General features: G+C 39.2%; 1 protein-coding gene across 20 annotated transcripts in view; it reads left to right on the plus strand.

Annotated features, from left to right (window-relative positions):
• LOC106144990 (uncharacterized) overlaps positions 1-17,472 on the plus strand; it is a 44,574-nt gene extending 27,102 nt beyond the window's left edge. For 18 of the 20 annotated variants that reach the window (XM_078034572.1, XM_078034571.1, XM_078034567.1 and 15 more), the window contains 2 exons: positions 6,162-6,267; positions 6,364-17,472. In XM_078034572.1, the coding sequence (XP_077890698.1) occupies positions 9,852-12,227 (2,376 nt within the window). In that variant the 5' untranslated portion in view covers positions 6,162-6,267; positions 6,364-9,851 and the 3' untranslated portion in view covers positions 12,228-17,472. The remainder of the gene's footprint in view (positions 1-6,161; positions 6,268-6,363) is intronic. The other 2 variants (XM_078034569.1, XM_078034568.1) reach the window with 1 other exon arrangement.
• The last annotated feature ends 242 nt before the right edge of the window (positions 17,473-17,714 follow it).

Here is a 17,714-nt window from a genome sequence, read left to right on the forward strand (position 1 = left end):
CTTTTTCTGATATCAGCCCAGCTTGAGATTCATGTGTCTATTCCAGCTCTCATTTGAGTAAAGTTAAAAGTAAAGTGATGGAAAAAGACATACCATGCTAATATTAGGCCTTTTTATATTTAAGTGAGTTTCTTATAGACATAATACATTTGGTGTTTGGATTTTGGATCCCTTTTGGTAATTGTCTTTTATTTGGTTTATTTAGATCATTGACATTCAAAGTGATATTGATGTGGTTGAATGAACATCTATTTTATTTGTTCCTATTCTCTATGTGTTGCCCTTGTGCAGTGTCCATATTTCTGTTTCCTGCTCTTTTTCTACCTTTTGTGGGTTTAAGTACTTTTTATACTTACTTTTTCTATTTTTTCTCACTTTATCAGTTTTACTTATTCTTGTCCGTTTTAGTGTTTACACTATGGGGTATTATCCACTTGCAACTCCTCCAGTGTACTTTCAGATAATTCCTTACAGAATTGTAGGAAGTGAAATTAACTTTATATTAACAGACTAATCCTAGTCCCTCTCTCACATTCCAGTATCATTGCTATCATTCATTTCACCTATACAGAAGCATACATAATCATACATACAAACATACACATAATCAAATACTCTTTTGCTATTATTATTTTGAGCAATCTGTAATCTGTTAGATCATTGCAGAGAGATGTGGGACCCTCCTGGCCCCAGACAGGTATCCTGAACCTACTTTCCATGTAAAGGTGATACCAGGAAGAATAAGACAGGGAAAGTCTCTCTGAGCCTAGCTTCCCTCTGTAAAATGGTGGTAAGATGGGTAAGATGTTTACATGTCCCCAGCTTTTTAAAGTTTTCTCTTTATGTTTTTTTGGGGGGGAGGGTACTGGAGATTGAACTCAGGGTCACTTAACCATTGAGATCCACATCCCCAGCCCTTTGGTATATTTTATTTTGAGTCAGAATCTCACTGCATTGTCTCACTAAGCTGTTGAGGCTGGCTTTGAACTCACCATCCTCCTGCTTCAGCTTCCCAAGCTACTGGAATTATAGATATGTGCCACTGTGCCCAACTGTTTTTAGTTTTTGACACAAGATCTCCCTAAGTTGCTTAGGACCTCACTAAGTTCTCAAGACCAGCCTTAAACGTGCAATCCTCCTGTCTCTGCCTCCCATTTCACTGGGATTACAGGCCCATGCCCCAGCAACATACTCTATAGTGAACTTTTTTAAAGATGCCAGGAAGCCATAAACATACCTTGGAGAAAAGATAGCCCCTTCAATAAACTGTTCTGGGAAAACTGGAAATCCATACGTAGCAGAATGAAATTTAAACCCTCTCACTCTGCACAAAACTCAACCTACAGTAGATCAAGGACATAGACATTAGATCAGACACCCTGTGTCCACTAGATGAAAATGTTGGCCCAATACTCCATCAAGAAACTCCTAGTCACTTAGGATTTGACTTCTTCAACAAGACTTCTAAAGTACAAGAAGTAAAATCAAGAATCAATAAATGAGATGGTGTCAAACTAAAAACTTCTTCACAGCAAAGGAAACAATCAAGAACATGAAGGGAGAGCCTACAGAATAGGAGAAAATTATTGCTCTTTCTGTACCTCAGATAGAGCTTTAATCTCCAGGATATATAAATAAGTCGAAAAATTCAACACCAAAACAACAAATAACAGAATCAATACATGGGCAAAGGAACTGAACAGGCACGTCACAGAAGAAGAAATAATGAATTGATAACAAATATGTGAGGAAATGTTCCTCTTGCAATTAGACAAAAATAAATTAAAACAACACTGAAATTTGATGAACTCCAGTCAGAATGGCAACAATCAAGAATATATACAACATTAAATGTTGGTAAGGATGTAGGGATAAGGGTATCCCTATGAAATTGAAACCCTCTCTCACTCTGCACAAAACCTACAGAGTTTTTATGGCTGATTAATATTCCATTGTGGCATATATACACAATGGAATATTACTCAGTCATAAAAAGGATGACTTCCTGACTTTTGCTGGTAAATGGATAGATCAAGAGACTATCATGCTAAGTGAAATAAGCCAATCCTCAGAAAACAAAGGTCAACTGTTTTGTATGATGTGTGGATGCTAACACACAACAAGGGGGAGAAGAAGAATGGACATTTAGTGGATTAGACAAAGGGGAATGAAGGGAAGGGAGTGAGGAATGAAATAGGAAAGACAGTGGAATGAATCAGACATAACTTTCCTGTGTTCATATATGAACACACCACAGTGAAATTTCACATCATGTACAACCACAATAATTGGATCTTAATTAAAATAACTTATACTCCATATATGTAATATGTCAAATATACTTTATTGTCATATATATATATAAAGAACAAACAAAAATAAAGAAGTCTGGAAGTTTTCAAGTATTAGTGAAAATGCCAAGTGCAAGAATTCAGTATTTTCAGAAATAATGCCAGCTATTTGCTCAATTATAATAATACACAGCTATAGTCCTTAAAATAATGAGGTAAACCTAAAGTTTTCATTTTCTAGATAAAATACTTTCACTTCTATATCCCTAGATTTCATACCACACCTAATGCCCTGTCTCCAGGTAAGCACAGCACTTCTTTTGCTATAGATAGATTTTATGTCTAAAAAATTTATTGAATTGGCATTGTGAAGATGGTTTCTTTTTTAAAATTTGGCTTATTTTATTAATCTGGATTATTTTAGATTTATGCAATTTATTGTATTTATCAACAGTTCTTTCTCTTTCATTTATTCTTTTTGTTTGTTTGGTTGGTTTTGCTTTTGCCGTTTTGGGGTTAAACTTGGGACTTTGTACTTGTTAGGCAAGTGCTCCATCCCTGAGTTACCCCCAACCTAGTTCATTCTTTTTTATTACAAAATAGTATTCTGTGGTATAGCTATAGCACAATGTGTTTTATACTTTTACCTGTTGATAGATATTTGGACTATTTCCAATTTGGGGCTTCTTAAAAAATTGTAGTGAGGATTTAACTCAGGAGTGCTTTACCCCTAGCTCTTTTTATTTTTCATTTTGAGAAAAGATCTCACTAAGTTGCTTAGATCTCACTAAATTGCTGAGGCTGGTCTTGAACTTGTGATCCTTTTGTCTCAGCCTCCAGAGCTGGTGTGATTATAGACATATGCTACCATGCTGGTCTCAGTAGGGACTCTTGTAAATAATACTCCTATCAGATTTCCTCATAAGCCTTTCATGGAGATATGCATTTTTCCCTTAGAGTAAATGTTTAGGAATAGATGACTGGATCACATCTTAAATATAAGATTAACATGACTAGAAACTACCAAACTGTTGGCCATGGTTGTACCCTTTTCCATTGCCACCAGCAGTGTATGAGAGTTGTGTCTTCCACAATCCTGTCAGTGCTTGGTATGGTTAGTCTTCTCAATTTTGACCATCCTCATGGGAATGTGCTAGTATCTCATTGTTATTTTCTCTTCCCTTTTCCTAATGATTAATTTTGTTGAGCATTCTTTTCCCTTTTCCTAATGATTAATTATGAGCATCTTTTTGCATACTTGACATTCATATATCTTCTTTAGCAGTGTGTCTATTCAAATCTTTTGCCTGTATGTCTTGTGGGGTGTCTTATTTTCTTCTTTTAACTTCTGTGGGCTTTTTTCCATTCTAGAATAAATCCTTTATTAGATATATGCTTTTCAAACATTTTATCACAGCCAGTATACTTATCTTATAATTTTTTCAACTGTGACTTTGGGCGACATTAACGTTTTTTTTTTTTTTTTGTGGGGAGAGGTACCAGGGATTGAACTCAGGGGCACTCGACCACTGAGCTACCTTCCCAACCCTATCATGCATTTTATTTAGAAACAGAGTCTCACTGAGTTACTTAGAACCTCACTTTTCCTGAGGCTAGCTTTGAACTTGAGATCCTCCTGCCTCAGCCTCTGGAGCTACTGAGATTACAGCCATGCAACACTCTGCCCAGCTAGAGATTTTAACTTTGAGGAATTCCAAAGTGTTGAGTTTTTCTTTTTCTCCTCTTCCTCCTCCTCCTTCTTTGTTTGTAGTGCTGGGGATTGAACCCCCAGGACCTTGTGCATGCAAGGCAAGCACTCTACCAACTGAGCTATATCCCCAGCCGTGAGTTTTTCAATTATGAATTGAGGTTTTGGTGTCTTATGTATGAAATTGTAATCTAATCCAAAATCACATGGGATTTCTCCTTTTTTCTCCTAGATGTTTTGTAGATTTAGGTTTCGATGTGTACATTTATCATCCATTTTTAGTTGATTTTTGTATATGGTACAGCATGTGTGGATCATAGTTTACATTTATTCATATGGATATCCACTTGTCCCAGCACCATTTATTGAATAGACTATCCTTCCTCCTGAATTGCTTTTCTCAATTTGTGAAAAATCAGCTGTCCATGTTGATGTGGGTGTATTTCTGGACTCCTCATTCTGTTCTTTGATGTATTTGTCTAAATTGATACCAGTGGTGTGCTGTCTTGATTACTATAGATTCACAACAATTTTTTAAAATCATGTATATTTCTCTCTAACTGTGTTCTTTTTCAGTGTTGTTCTCATAGTCTGGATCTTAGGTATTTCCACCTGAAGTTTAGAATCAGCCTGTCAGTTTTTTAAAGATTTTGGTAGAATTTTTATTGGGATTGCATTGTATCTGTAAATTGGTTTTGAGAGAATAAATCTTATACTAATACTAAGACTTCTGACATATGAATGTTTCCTCTGACATTGATTTAGAGCCTTCTTAATTCTCTCAGCAATATTTTGTGTTATTCAGTGTATAGGCATTGCACATCTGTGGCCAAATTTTCATAACATTTTATACAATGTTGGCACTAGGTTTTGAACACAGAAGCTCTCTACCACTGAACTATATCCCCAGGCCTTTTTTATTCTTTATTTAATTTATTTTTTTATATGGTGCTGAGGATCAAACCCAGCAGTGCCTCACACATGCCAAGCAAGCACTCTACCACTCAGCTACAAAATTCCATCTATTTTTTTTTTTTTTGAAGCAGGGTTGTGCTAAATTTTTGAAGCTGGCCTAGAACTTTCGATTCTCATGCCAGGTAGCTGGGATTAGAGGCCTGTGTCACCATACATTTCAAGATTCCATACTTGTTGATGCTGCTATACATGACATTATTTTAAAAATATAATTCCTAATTATAATATTTTCTGTGAACTGTCAGCATCCAAATGTTTCATTCTACTTGTGACAGATCTGTTTGGTTGAAAATGTAGGTTAGTCCAGAATGGAAAATGTGTTTGATTTTATATGTTTTAAAATTTCCAGTATCATAACTTAAAATAATGTGTCTCATTATATGAATTAATTAATCTATATCATTGGCAGCATTGTATATGAGCACTTGGGGAGATTTGTACATTCAGATTCCTGGTGGCTTCAGGAAAAAAATAGGAAAACTCTTAGTGAAATTTCAGGTTTTATTACTACTCTTGTCCTTCTCTAAAAATGTTTATGATGCCTTCCTGACAGAACTATAATAATGGGTAAATAAGATTCCCATTACAGAGTGTATGGCACATAGTAGGTCTTCAAGAGCCACATCCCCAGCTCTATTTTGTATTTAATTAAGAGACAGGATCTCACTGAGTTGCTTAGTGCCTTGCCATTGCTGACGCTGGCTTTGAACTCGTGATCCTCCTGCCTCAGCCTCCAGAGCTACTGGGATTACAGGCGTGCAACCACCACTGCACCTGGCCCAACTAGTTTTTTTTTTTCAAGTATTTTTTAGTTGTAGATGGATATGTTATCTTTATTTATTTTTATGTAGTTCTGAGATTGAATCCAGTGCCTCACACTTGAGAGGCAAGCGGTCTTCCACTGAGGTATAGCCCAAGATCCCCAACTAGTTTTTTTTTTTTTTTTTTTTTTTTTTTTTTTTTTTTTAGTTTTTGTTAGTTGTTAAGTGGATACAATACCTTTTAAATTTTTTTATGTGGTGCTGAGGACAGGACCCAGTGCCCACACATGCTAGGCAACCTCTAACACTGAGCTACAATTGCAGGCCCCCACTAACCAGCATTTGTCAATATTTCCAGGGATATGATTTTGTCTTGTTTTGCTAGAAGATTTTGTCTTTCTCATTACATCATCTTATTTTCCCTAGACCTTTCCTAGTGGAAGTGTCATCTCAGATGATCTTTAAACTTACACATTCTGAAGCCATTACATGGAGTTATCAGATGTAGCAAATAAAAATACAGGATGCTAAGGTAAGTTTGAATTTAGAAACAAACATAAAATTTTATTGAATGCCAAATAATTATACTAAAATGATTTGTTGTTTATCTGCAATTCATTTCGAATAGGTGTATTTTATCTGGCAGGCTTGCACAAGGGGAGCTTGTAGGGTGGAACCAAGGTGCTCCTGTCAACAACCCCAGCTGACCTCCCAAGAAATGACATCAGCACTCATGATTCATGGAAGTGAGCTCTCTCAGATGTTCCAGATGAGTGGAGCTCCAGATGACAGAGATGACAACACCATGGGGAGAGTTAGCCTTAAATGACAGATACTACATAGAGGAAAAAAATACCTACTCATCCTTGTCAATACACAGACACCAGAATGATAATAAATGGGTATTGCTTGAGAATTTTAAGCAAAAATGGAAATCACTCCTGTGGTCTAAGGTGTATTATTTCTATTTTTTTGTGGTTTGCTATCATTGCACAATATAGGAATTCTATTATATCTGAAAGGTCTGGCTATAATTTTGGCTATAATCTGTAGGACATTTTGTTTGTGGGTGTCAAGTTCTGAACATTTCCTGAATTCCTCTGTGAAGCAATTTCCAAAGGAATTTTCTCTATGTGATTTTTCACACCTCTTCGGGAATTTGGAACCTAATTCAAACCCATCTCCATAAGATGAGCATCCACTGCAATCATTCATGTTCATGAATTGAGAAGACTTTAGTACTAAGTGTACCCTGAGCCATATGAAAAACTTTCTCCAGCAGGTTTTGTAATGAGTTTGTAATAATGACAAGGGACATTTATTCACCTTAAAAAGTGTTGTTCTGAAACACCGTGTCCTGCTACAGGGGTTGTCCTTGGCAAGGAATCACTTTCATTAGGCTCACACAGACAAGACTCCTTCATTAGTCAGCTGGTGGGTATGCATTATAGCCCTTGGCCTTTGTGACTGTCCCTAAACAGCCCTGCAGGTTGGATAAGGCTGCGCAATTCTGGGGATCATTAGTAAGATGCTCACTGGCAAGCCAATCTAAGTCACATTCTTCAATATCAGCTTTATAGAAATATGTTGATGTGATGTTCTTCATCTTTGGTCACATAGCTCAGTTGGTGTAAAGCTCACATTTGGAGCATCAGGCTCTTTTTGGTTCTCCTTAAAGACACTAACACAGTGAAGTAAAGTAAAAGCAACAATATTTAGAGTAAAAAAACAAAAATTGGGCTGAGGTTTTAGCTCAGTGGTAGAGTATCTAGCATATGCAAACTCTGCATCTAAGCCCCAACACTGAAAGATGAAGAGAGAATGAAGAGAGACAAAGCAAGAGAAGAGCTGTGGGCCCATTTTAAGACCAACCTCAGGGGGTAGAGCAGAACAAGTGTTCCTGAGAATTTTGAGGGAAAAGGGCCTGGATGGGAAACCCCTATTGATCCCCCCATATTAAGTCATTCTTTTGGTTCAGGAGTGGATATATAGAGAGGGAGATGTGTTTTCTCATGGGTATCTTTTGATATTGAAGAAAATATCATGGTAGTGATTAAGAATTCTTCAGGATCAATCAATGTATCGATGACTTGACTAGCTTTCTACTTACTAAATGACAATATTATTCTACTTCTGCCTCTGTGAAATATACCATTCCCCAAATGACATTTTTTGGTGTTTGTAGATCATATAGAGTAGTAGTTGAGGACAGTCTCTTAGTTTTCTATCAATTGGCTAACTGCTTACAATGGTATATTTTACATGCTCACCTTTTGAGGGCTAGCTCATTTCCAAGAGCCCTAGGAGATATTCCTGGGACTCTGTGTGTTGTACTATACCCCTAGTGTCACCTTTAGAGCTAGGACAATTCCTGAAAACAAGGACTTGCTTTTTTTCTTCCAAACTGGTCAGAGTTTCTGAAATTGCCTTAGCCCCACCTAACCTAGTCCCTCTAATTAGTGTGGTTTCTCAGGTAGTGGCTTGAAGAGTGGAGCAATTTTGTTCTCAGTTAAAAGGAAGAAGCCAAAGAGCCAAGAAGAAATGCTTCCAATTTGATGGAACAGCCAGAGCTCGCAGTTGCCATAGTAACCTCACCTCAACAAAGCGACCTTGACCACTTTTTCCTGGAGACTTCCCTCATGAAGCAGGGCACCTCCTTCAGGAATTTGGACCCATCTGAGGGTGTGGGCAGAGTTCTCCCCATTGCCTGAGTCTCAGCCTAGTTCCTCTAATTAGTGCACTTTCTCAGGTGGTGGCCTGAAGAATGAAGGTGTTTTGCTTTTATAGAAAGGCACAGGGACAAAAGGAGGCCCGTGCAGAAGCTGAGTACCAACCGGCCCATCGCGGTTGCCATAGAAACATGATGTCATTATGGCAACTGTGAAGACATTCTAAAGGAGACCGACTTGCTGTGGTCCCAGAGTAGGGCCCCACCAACAGGTCTTTGGACTCAGGGGAAGGTGTGGGTGCCCCGCTGTGGGGCTGAGCCTCCCTGGGAAAAGGGGGAGACAAAGGGATCCCTGACCCAAATTGCCTAGTTTCTGTTCTGGGACTTTTTGCCCCCCTGATGTGAGAGGGAGAGAGACTGGGGTCCTCCTGGCCCCAGTGATGTCCCACTGCAGGGTGTCCTGGACCTCCTTTGCATGTAAAGGCGGGGGCAGGAGGGTAAGACAGGGAAGCGCCCTCTGTGACCCAGCTTGTCCTCTGTAAAATATGGGTAGGGGGGGCAGGAGGGTAAGACAGGGAAGCGCCCTCTGTGACCCAGCTTGTCCTCTGTAAAATGTGGGTAGGAATGCTCCCCCACAGCACTGCTGGAACCTTCTGGAATAACACAGGTGTAAGCCCCATTGCTCTGTGGTTATTTGTGGGATCCCGAATGCTCCATGCTTAGCATGGTTCCATGGATATAGCTATTCCAACAAAACAGTAACTTCTGGATTCTGATTCCCTCTGGGCAGCTCTTCGTCTGGTCACTGAGCTCATATCAAGTGTCTGAAGAAGACAGTTTCTGAGGATATGCGTCATTTTGGCTGCTGAAGCTTCTGCTCCAGATCTGAAGGGCAGCAGTGCTCAGGAGACCCCCAACACTTCCATCCCTGATATAAGATGTTGTTGAGAGCCACAGCCAAAGGGGCCCCAGCAAACTTCCAGCTGCCAGCAAGCTTCAGACTGCCCCAGCAACATCTAGCTGATTGGCTCCTCTGCGGTGATGTTCATTGGGCTGTTTCCCTGCCCTTCAGACTGCCAGCTGATGATTGGCTCACAGCTGCCCCAGCAACATCTAGCTGATTGGCTCCTCCACGGAGCTGCTCATTGGGTGACTTCTTTGGCTCTGCCCACGCAACCCAGCCAATCGGCCTCAAGAGGAGGAGGATTGTGGGAGGAAAAGGCTGGTGTGGGGGAGAGAGGCTTGTGGAAGCCGGTGGTGGCAGTTGGGCTCTGAGGGTTTTTCCCTGGAGCTGTTTTGTTTGGCGTTTGTAGTTCTAAAAATAAAGTTAGTTTCTTTTTGACAAGTGGCTCCTGATTTGTGCCAAGCCAGACTTCGGCATTTGGTGGCTCGCACGGGGAGCAACTGAGGGTAAGTAAACTGCTCGCCCCTGAGGGCAGGGCGAGAGGATGGGGAGCCATTCTAAGTCTCCTCTTTTGTTTTGCTTCGTTTTTGTTTTAACTTGCCTGTCCCTGGAGATGAGTGAGAGGGAAGAAAAACCACTCACATCTGAGGAAAAACTATTTGCGTTTGAGGAACAGATAGGGAGAAAGGACGGATGGACATGTCAGGAGGATAGAAAGGCTGTTATAATGATTTTGTGTGGTTCCCTTTTTATTGGATTCTGTCTCGGTTTTGTTTGGCGTCATCTTGTTGGGTTGTATTATAGTAGAAATACGGGATCAGCAATTAGTAAAAAACAAACCGAAAGAGTGTTAAGTAAATTGTTAGAGGAAGGAAGCTTCCCAGTAAAACCAAGAGCAGTCAGGGCATACGTTGATGTAATACAAGAATATAGCCCATGGCTTTTTAAGGAGGAGTTGTTAGATATATCACAATGGAACCATCATGGTGAAGATTTAAAAAGAATAGAAAAGAACTACCCAGGGACTCTGCCAGTTGGCACATTGTCATTGTGGACGTTGGTATCTAGTTTGCTTAGTCCAAAGCCTTCAGTTCAGACAGAGGTAGAGGAAGAAGAAGACATATTGATTCAAGTAGAAGAGGAAGTCTCTCAAGTTAGTCAGACAGAGGAAAAGATTCAAGTAAAAGCTCGAGCTAGTCAGAAAGAGGAAAAGATTCAAGTAAAAGAGAAGGTCTTTCGAGATAGTGAGACAGAGGAAGGAAGTTTAGAGCAGAAAAATCTATCAGGGGAAAAGTTAAAACAGGTGACTGCTAATAAGACCCTTTTATTAGAGAGCGTAAGTGTCCAACCAACAGCACCGCCTCTACAGGAGACTGCTACTAACAGCATTCTATCACCAGAGGGCGTAAGTGTTCAACCAACAGCGCCACCTCTACAGGAGACTGCTACTAACAGCACTCTATCACCAGAGGGCATAAGTGTCCAATCAACAGCACCACCTCCATATGCTAAGAGACTCCCAACCCCCGCAGTTGATAGTTTGGATCCTGAGACAGGATCTCAAGTATGCCCTGTATTTGAGGTAGGAGGGCAGCGAACTTACCAGGGTTTAAATTTCAAATCAGTGAAGGAGCTAAAAGAGGCTGTAGCAACCTATGGTCCTCAAGCACCCTTCACTGTAAGCTTGGTCGAATCCATTACCAACTTAAGCATGACGCCAGCAGATTGGGCTAGTTTGTGTAAAGCTGTGCTAAATGGAGGACAATACCTGTTATGGAAGGTTGCCAATGAGGAATTTTGCAAGGAGACGGCTAGTCGAAATGCAGCAGCTGGTTATCCTCAGAGAAATCTAGATATGTTGTTAGGAAAGGGACCTTATGAGGATCGGCAGCAACAACTTGCATATGATCCTGGTGTATATTTACAAATTGCTGTAGATGCAGTTAGGGCATGGAAGTCTTTACAAGAACCTGGAGGTTTACAAGGTCAATTATCTAAGATAATACAAGGAGCTAATGAACCTTACGCTGAATTTGTAGATAGGCTTATTCAAACAGCTACCAGAGTTTTTGGGAATACAGAACAAGCAATGCCATTTATAAAACAACTGGCTTATGACCAAGCGAATCGTTGGTGTAGAGATATCATTAGACCATGGAAACATGAAGATTTAAACACATATATTAAATTATGTAGAGACATTAATGAACAAGGGCAAATTGTGGCAGCTGCAGTAAAACAAGCTTTAGATGCCAGAGACATTAATGAACAAGGGCAAATTGTGGCAGCTGCAGTAAAACAGGCTTTAGATGCCAGAGACATTAATGAACAAGGGCAAATTGTGGCAGCTGCAGTAAAACAGGTTTTAGATGCCAGAGACATTAATGAACAAGGGCAAATTGTGGCAGCTGCAGTAAAACAGGCTTTAGATGCCAGGCCAAGAACATGCTACAATTGTCAACAAACAGGACATTTTAAAAGGAATTGCCCCATAGGAGGAGGGTTTAACAAAACTAGGTATCAAACAAGTAGAATACCGGGTATTTGCCCACGATGCCGTAGAGGGAGACATTGGGCTAATGAATGCCGTTCTCAAACCACCATAGAGGGTACTCCATTATATTGGGCTAATGAATACCATCCTCAAACCACCATAGAGGGTACTCCATTATCAAAAAACGAACAAGGACAAGGTGTTTATCCACAATATCGTGGACAAAGGCATCGGGCTCCGTTGCCAAAAAATGGACAGGGGGCCCCAATGCTCCGGGGCCCCAAACCACAAATATACGGAGCACTGGAGGAACCCAGCAACCCCAGCAACCCCATCAGGGTAGTGCCCAGCACATCAGATCCCTCATCAGACAAACCAGAGGGAGCGCAGGGTTGGACATCTGCGCCTCCACCAAATCAGTACTAACTCCAGAGATGGGAGTTCAAATCATTCCCACAGGGGTAAAAGGACCTCTTCCCAAAGGAACAGTAGGCTTATTATTGGGACGCAGCTCTTCTACTCTAAAAGGACTTTTGATAAGTCCTGGGGTAATTGATTCCAATTATGAAGGTGAAATAAAAATTATAGCCAGTTCTCCAAAGGGTATATCAGTAATTTCACCAGGAGATAGAATAGCACAGTTACTAATAATACCAAGCCTACATGATAAATTTTCCAGTCATGTTGTAGAAAGAGGTTCCAAGGGATTAGGCTCCACAGGTGTAGATTGGGCTATGCTTTCTTTAAATTTAGATTCTCGACCCATGCTAAAACTAAATATTCAAGGACATGAATTTAATGGGCTACTGGATACAGGTGCAGATCTTAGCATCATCTCTCGTCAAGAATGGCCAAAACATTGGCCATTACAACAAGCCACTCAATCGCTTCGAGGCCTAGGAGTGGCGACTAATCCCGATAGAAGTGCAATGCTATTAGATTGGAAGGATCCTGAAGGATGTGAAGGAACTATACAGCCATATGTATTGGATCATCTTCCCGTAAATTTATGGGGACGAGATGTCTTAGATCAATTAGGTTTGACATTAACAAATAATATCAATCAAAATGCACCCACTATTATGGCTAGACAAGGTTTTAGGAAAGGAAAAAGATTAGAAAGACAAGAACAATGTATAGCAGCACCAATACAAATAGATCAAAGAACAGACAGACATGGGTTGGATTTTCACAAAGGGCCACTGAGACAATAAAAATTACATGGAAATCAGAAAGACCAGTATGGGTTCCTCAGTGGCCCTTGACTAAAGAAAAGACACAAGTAGCCCATGATCTGGTCAAACAACAATTAGCGGAAGGACATATACAACCTTCTGTATCTCCCCATAATACTCCCATTTTTGTCATCAAAAAGAAATCTGGTAAATGGAGACTACTGCAAGATTTAAGAGCCATTAACAATGAAATGGTCATTATGGGACCTGCTCAATCGGGGATTCCTCAATTGTCTGCTTTGCCAAAAACTTGGTATGTTTTAGTTATAGATATTAAAGATTGTTTTTTTTCAATTCCAATTCATCCTGAGGATAGTCCACGTTTTGCATTTACTATCCCTGCACTAAATCATGAAGGTCCTGATCAGAGATATGAATGGAAAGTACTCCCTCAAGGGATGGCTAACAGCCCAACTATGTGTCAGATTTATGTTAACAAAGTAATCCAGCCACTTAGAAATCAAAATCCTGAACTACAAATATTTCACTATATGGATGATGTGTTATTGGCACACAAAGCTAAAAACACATTGCTAGAATGTTATGCCACACTTACAAACTTATTAAAAAATTATAATCTAGAGATAGCAATAGATAAAGTACAATTAAATTTTCCAATTAATTATTTAGGAGTTCTATTATCCTCAACCATGGTCCGTCCACCAAAAATTCAAATACGAGTTGATCAACTCAAATCACTTAATGACTTTCAAAAGTTATTAGGAGATATAAATTGGATAAGGCCTTATCTAGGTATTCCAACAGGAGAATTGGGACCTTTATTTGATATCCTAAAAGGTCCATCAGATCCAAATTCACCCCGAATGTTAACGCCTGAAGCAAGAAAGGCATTAAAAATCATTGAAACATATATGGAAAATATGCATTTGGATAGAATTGATATAAGTTTGCCTTTATTATTTATTGTACTACCAACAAAATATATTCCTACAGGAGTATTTTGGCAAGAAGGTCCATTATTATGGATACATTTATCTTATTCTCCTAACACTATTCTTACTAGATATCCTGAGGCTGTAGGACAATTAATACTCAAAGGAATAAAAACAGCAAAGGCAGTGTTTGGAATTTCTCCCCATAAAATTATTACTCCATATACTATGAATCAAATTGATGAATTAGCTAATGAGTTAAATACTTGGGCAATAATAATGTGCAAATCTAATGTTTCATTTGATAACCACTTACCATCTAATCCTTTATTGTCTTTTTGGTCATTGCATCCTGTAATTTTTCCAAAAATGACAAGAAAAACACCTATCATGAATGCTCCAAATATATTCACTGATGGGTCAAATAATGGTACAGCAGCAATAGTTACACCTGATCAAACTTTTACATTTTTAGTACCCAAACAATCAGCTCAAAAGGTAGAGCTTAATGCAGTATTACAAACTTTTGTGATGTTTAAAGATTCTGTATTTAATTTATTTTCTGATAGCCAGTATATAGTTAATGCTATAGTATCCCTTGAAGATGCTGGTAGAATTTCCCCTTCTTCTACTGTTTTCTCTTTGTTTTCCACTATACAAAGTTTAATCTGGGACAGAAAAGATCCATTCTTTATAGGACATATCAGGGCACATACAGGATTGCCTGGAGCCCTTAGTTTGGGCAATGATTTAGCAGATAAAACTACACGTGACATACATATTTTCTCTATACTAGAAGAAGCTATAAATTTTCATGAAAGATTCCATGTCAATGCTAATACTTTACAAAAGCGTTTTAAAATAACTAAGGAACAAGCTAGACAAATAATAAAACAATGTCAAAATTGTGTGACCTTTTTACCACAAGTTAATCTTGGAGTCAATCCTAGAGGATTGATGCCTAACCATATTTGGCAGATGGACGTCACACACTTGCCAGAATTTGGAAAATTAAAATATTTGCATGTTACAGTTGATACTTCTTCTGGATTTTTGATGGGCTCCCTTCATGCCGGTGAAAAAACTAAAGATGTTATAGCTCATTGCTTACAAAATTTTGCCACTGTGGGCATTCCAAAACAGTTAAAAACAGATAATGCCCCTGGTTATACGTCTACTTCTTTTAAACAATTTTGCTCATCATTTGGCATTACTCATATAACAGGAATCCCATACAATCCACAGGGTCAAGGCATAGTTGAAAGAGCTCATCAAACTATTAAAATGTACTTATTAAAGCAAAAAGATGGAATTGGGAAGGGGTATATATTCCCCAAAGATAAACTTAAAATAACCCTTTTTACTCTAAACTTTTTAAATTTGGATTCATTAGGACTTAGTGCTGCAGAAAGGCATATGTGTCCAAAAAATGTACATAAGCCTAAGGTACTTTGGAAAGATATTCTAACAGGACAATGGAAAGGTCCTGACCCAGTAATTGTCTGGAATCGGGGGTCTGTTTGTGTGTTTCCACAGGAAGAACAGCAGCCGATTTGGATTCCAGAGAGATTAACCAAGGTTCTGACCCAGAACAGCAGCCGATTTGGATTTCAGAGAGATTAACTAAAATCCTGACCCAGTGATTGTCTGGAGTCGGGGGTCTGTTTTTGTGTTTCCACAGGGAGAACAGCAGCTGATTTGGATTCCAGAGAGATTAACTAAAGTGATTTCTACAGACCAAAAAGAAGATGATTTAGCTCAAATCCATAATAGCTGATATCCAAAACTCCAATTTGGCTATCCTTACATCTGCGACAGAACCAGGATGCTTTTTTCAATATCTATTTTATTATTGCCCTTTCCCATATCATGAAGTTCTATTTTATTTTTTTGAGCTCATACAGACCTAGGTTAATGTTTTGCTGATCAGTTCTATTTTTTTTTGACTATAGAGTTTTTAAACATTGCAATAGAGATTTTACCTGTAAAAAGTTATAAGGCCTTTACTATTATGTTATGTGTTGTATGTATTATATTATGTGTGCACACTTGTGTTTTGTGTTATATGTTTGAATGTACGTATGTCCAATGTATGTATTTCCATATATCATATATGATGAGCGCTCATGAAAAGATGGATCCAAATATTTTTTTTTTATTCACGTGATTTAAATGGTTTAATTTAAATTGGGTAAATAACTGTTAAGAATTGTTTTAATATGTAAACAAAAAAGGAGGTTAACAGATCTGTTTGTTTACTCTCACCTTTCGTTTTCATTATATTTAATAATTCTCTTCACTATAATGTAAATTGTTAAGAAAATTGTTTTCTTTTAGTGCCTTCTGAAATGTTACCTAATTTTTTCTTTAGCCATTATTGCCAGAATTTCTATCTTCAGATGAAGATAATATAAATTGTTAAGAAAATTGTTTTCTTTTAGTGTCTTCTGGAATGTTACCTAATTTTTTCTTTAGCCATTATTGCCAGAATTTCTATCTTCATCCCAGTGCCGATGAAGATAATATAAATTATTAAGAAAATTGTTTTCTTTTAGTGTCTTCTGGAATGTTACCTAATTTTTTCTTTAGTCATTATTGCCAGAATTCCTATCTTCATCCCTGTGCCGGTGAAGACAAAGATAAAACTAATCTACAGTTTCTGCAATAGCCATCACTGAACTGCTTACAGGACTTGCACTGAACTGCTTACAGAACTATGTGTCACTTATATGCATTGTGAACTATCTGTTGGTGCAGCGACTTGTGGTAGTGTTGGGGTATTTTTGCTGATGATATCATCGGTGGTACAATTTTCCCAAAAGGAGCCGTCAATTGACTTGGTATATCTTCCTCCCTTCTGCTTGTCATGATCATTCAGCTAAAATTTGAGGGTCAACAGAGGTGAGGCAAAGAACCTCACCCCCCCCCCCCCGCTGAGACCTCTCCACAGGTGTGGCTGTATACTGGACCGGTAGTCAATGACGGGTAAGATCCAATTACAATGGTACCAACCTAAGACAGGAGGCTGACGCCCTGAGGTCAGCTCATCCGAAGACGGGTAAGGACCATATGTATTGGACAACCTAAGGCAGGCACGGTCCATAAGCCACATGCTTGTTGTTTAAACAGAGAGGGGGAGATGTTGAGAGCCACAGCCAAAGGGGCCCCAGCAAACTTCCAGCTGCCAGCAAGCTTCAGACTGCCCCAGCAACATCTAGCTGATTGGCTCCTCTGCGGTGATGTTCATTGGGCTGTTTCCCTGCCCTTCAGACTGCCAGCTGATGATTGGCTCACAGCTGCCCCAGCAACATCTAGCTGATTGGCTCCTCCACGGAGCTGCTCATTGGGTGACTTCTTTGGCTCTGCCCACGCAACCCAGCCAATCGGCCTCAAGAGGAGGAGGATTGTGGGAGGAAAAGGCTGGTGTGGGGGAGAGAGGCTTGTGGAAGCCGGTGGTGGCAGTTGGGCTCTGAGGGTTTTTCCCTGGAGCTGTTTTGTTTGGCGTTTGTAGTTCTAAAAATAAAGTTAGTTTCTTTTTGACAAGTGGCTCCTGATTTGTGCCAAGCCAGACTTCGGCAAGATGTAAGGCCTGGCCCAAGTGAGTTCAGAGATCTAAACAAGAGTATATGGCAGAATAGCACACACAGCTTCACAAATAGCCAGAAAGTAGAGAAACTATTGTGATCTGATCCTGAAGAGATTTGGCAGGTGAAATTTAACTTCATCAGCTACCATGCTTTGTATTTACCCTTGAGGCCCATCTGAGGTATTCCTTTTTTGTTACA

This window comes from Ictidomys tridecemlineatus, chromosome X (assembly GCF_052094955.1).
Source record: "Ictidomys tridecemlineatus isolate mIctTri1 chromosome X, mIctTri1.hap1, whole genome shotgun sequence".
NCBI classification, from domain to species: Eukaryota; Metazoa; Chordata; class Mammalia; order Rodentia; family Sciuridae; genus Ictidomys; species Ictidomys tridecemlineatus.